Here is a 2934-nt window from a genome sequence, read left to right as displayed (position 1 = left end):
GTCTGAATGGAGGCGGATCCGCTCAGACTGCATCAGTCTGGCGGCGTTCAGCCTCCGCTCCGCTCGCCTCCGCACGGACAGGCGGACAGCTGAACGCTGCTTGCAGCGTTCGGGTGTCCGCCTGGCCGTTCGGAGGCGTGCGGATCCGTGCGGATCCGTCCAGACTTTCAATGTAAGTCAATGGGGACGGATCCGTTTGAAGATGCCACAATGTGGCTCAATCTTCAAGCGGATCCGTCCCCCATTGACTTTACATTGAAAGTCTGAACGGATCCGCGCAGGCTACTTTCGCACTTGCGCACTTGCGAATTTTTTTAAAGTTATTAATGCAGACGGATCCGTACTGAACGGAGCCTCCGTCTGCATTAATATGAGCGGATCCGTTCAGAACGGATCCGCCCGAACGCTAGTGTGAAAGTAGCCTAAGCTTTTTGCACTACTTTTAGTGACATTATATCCTCTTCAGTTGATTGATGAGGGTGTTTTTCACATCCTTGTTCCTTATACTATATATAAAAGGATTCAACATTGGAGTTACTGTCGTATAAAGAATGGGCAGCACTTTGTCTGTTGTATTAGAGAAATGAGTGTATTTTTGTGGACGTAGATAAGTGAACATAATAGTCCCAAAGAAGAGGGTGACGACAATGAGGTGAGAGGCGCATGTGGAGAAGGATTTTTGCCTCCCTTGTGATGATGTAATCTTCAGAATCGTGGAGATAATATGGAGATATGATATCAGAGTCAATAAGAAGGAACACATAGCAATAATTCCTGATGCAACGTATAGAGATATCTCATTAAGAAAAGTATCTCCACAAGACATTCGTATGAAAGCAGGTACCTCACAAAAGTAGTTGTTGATGTGGTGAGACTTGCAAAATGAAAGTTGGAATGTGAGGGTCACTTGCACCAAAGAGTTAATAAATGCAGCACTCCATGGCACTACAGCCATGTAAAAACAAACTATCTTGTTCATTATGGTGTTATAATGCAATGGTCTACAAATAGCAGCAAACCTATCATAGGCCATGACAGCAAGTATTAGACATTCTGCAGAGCCCAAAGCTAAGGAGAAGTACATCTGTGTGGCGCACCCCATTAAAGAAATGCTTCTGTCTTTAGCCAAAGTGTTCCTTAAAATCACAGGGGCGATGGAGGAGGAGAAGCAGATGTCAATGATAGAGAGGTTGATCAGGAAAAAGTACATAGGATTGTGTAGAGTTGGATTGATCCTGACAATGATGATCAGCAGAAAGTTCCCTGATATCGTTATGAAATACATTATCAAAAATAATACGAAAAGTATAACTTGTAGATGAGGGGTAGTGGACAACCCAAGTAAGGATGAACCTATGGGAAGTAGTTTGGTTTAATTGGTCCATCCATAACATTCAGGTGGTTCTTGATATATAATGAATTAATAATTAGCCAAAATATAGTTTTCAAATTAATTATAACATTGTAGATACTGGTTGTGTAATTGAGAGCCACAAGAATGCAACTAAATTGGCAGATCACCAAAGCCTTGATGGAGTCTAGAACTGAGAGGACAGAGGATTACTAAGCTTTTGAGAGTACAAAGAAGAGCATTACACTAGATCTCTACAGATTCTAAAGGTGATCTTGTGGACCTATTGCTGAGTGCCTTCTGCATCAGTGCTGAGTAGAGCTCTTGAGTAGTGCTATGGTCATAAAAGCTATGAATTCTTGTCTGATAATCATCTATCCAAAATGATCAATTATTAAACAATGAAGAACTATACACTGTTTGATATTCAAGGGAAGCTTGAACTATGATTAACTTTGAGTGCCACAGTGAGATGGCAAACTCTGATTACCTAGAGAAATGTTGACTGAACAAGTTAGAGTAAAGAAGAGGTTGTCCACCTCACCAATGGACAACATGATAATAATGTAAAGTTCCAAAGAGGATGCCTGTTCCTCTATAATATACATATAACAAAAAAACGGAACAGCACCTCCAGAGACAATCGCAGGTGCAAGCTACCAAGTAACAATGTAGAAAAACAAAAAAAGTAGCAGCACACTACTAAATGCACCAAGAATGGTTGAACAGGTGAATGTGTAAACAGGGTCAAATACATGATTCCAATACTTACTATTAAGCGGGGAAGAAGCTCTTAGCACATATAACTGATCAAAAATATGTTGGGCCCATCTACCAGACGTCAAGGTGGCTTCTCATCAGATGGGACCTACTCCTTTTTGTGTACATAGCTGATATGCTCTAGTAGCAGCCTGTGGATTTTTTTGTCTTTTCCGTCGTCTGAGAAGCTGATGGACTCCTTATCTCTGACCTTATAAACAATCATTATAGCTCAATCCTTATCTTACTGATAACACTGTGGCATAAATAAGTGTTTATGACCTCTTATTAGTTTATGAAAGGATTTATTAGATGACCAGCCGAAAGTGAAAGTACCAGTCACACAGTTAGAAAAACAGTTAACCCTTTGTGACAGAACGGCTCAATATTTTTTTATAAAGGCCAATTGAAAAAACTATTTTTAACCAAAAATTAGTAAATGCAATTATAAACAAAAATTGCCTACGAATTTTGGGTAGAAGTAAATGTCATGTGGGAAATAATCAGCGTGTATAAAACATCTACAAAATTAATAAAAATATATATTTTCAAAATAATATCAAAGTAATAGTAGTGAAAATGGGAATTAAAACAAATAATAATGATCATCATTACGTAAAGTCTACTTACAAACCATTTGGAAGTATACAATTAATCTCTGAAAGAGGTTGCATTTTGGTTTTCTTATAAAGCACTAAGAATTCTGTGATCTTTTATATATTTTATGCCTCTTACTCATCAATTCCCTTTGCAAATTTGCAAACCTCCCAGCTCATTTCTTAAATAGGTTTTGTGACTGTTTTAGTATCATTATCTGCTCCCTG

General features: G+C 38.9%; 1 protein-coding gene across 1 annotated transcript; it reads right to left on the bottom strand.

Annotated features, from left to right (window-relative positions):
- Positions 1-451: 451 nt before the first annotated feature.
- LOC122921436 (olfactory receptor-like protein OLF3) lies at positions 452-1908 on the bottom strand. The gene is made up of 2 exons (XM_044271415.1): positions 1842-1908; positions 452-1353 (listed from the first exon to the last, which is right to left on the bottom strand). The coding sequence occupies exons 1-2, from the start codon at positions 1906-1908 to the stop codon at positions 452-454; spliced, it is 969 nt and encodes a 322-aa protein (XP_044127350.1).
- Between the last annotated feature and the right edge of the window lie 1026 nt (positions 1909-2934).

The sequence above is a fragment of the Bufo gargarizans genome, chromosome 11 (genome assembly GCF_014858855.1).
Source record: "Bufo gargarizans isolate SCDJY-AF-19 chromosome 11, ASM1485885v1, whole genome shotgun sequence".
In the NCBI taxonomy this organism is placed as follows: Eukaryota; Metazoa; Chordata; class Amphibia; order Anura; family Bufonidae; genus Bufo; species Bufo gargarizans.
The sequence above is the reverse complement of the archived record's forward strand: the minus strand, read 5'-3'. Positions and strand labels throughout refer to the sequence as shown.

Excerpts from the sequence above, each read along its gene's own strand:
- LOC122921436 (XM_044271415.1), bottom strand. The coding sequence starts at position 1,908 with ATGTTGTCCATTGGTGAGGTGGACAACCTCTTCTTTACTCTAACTTGT. Across the intron at positions 1,354-1,841 it reads TTCAGTCAACATTTCTCTAG|GTTCATCCTTACTTGGGTTG; the intron begins GTAATCAGAGTT and ends TACTTCCCATAG.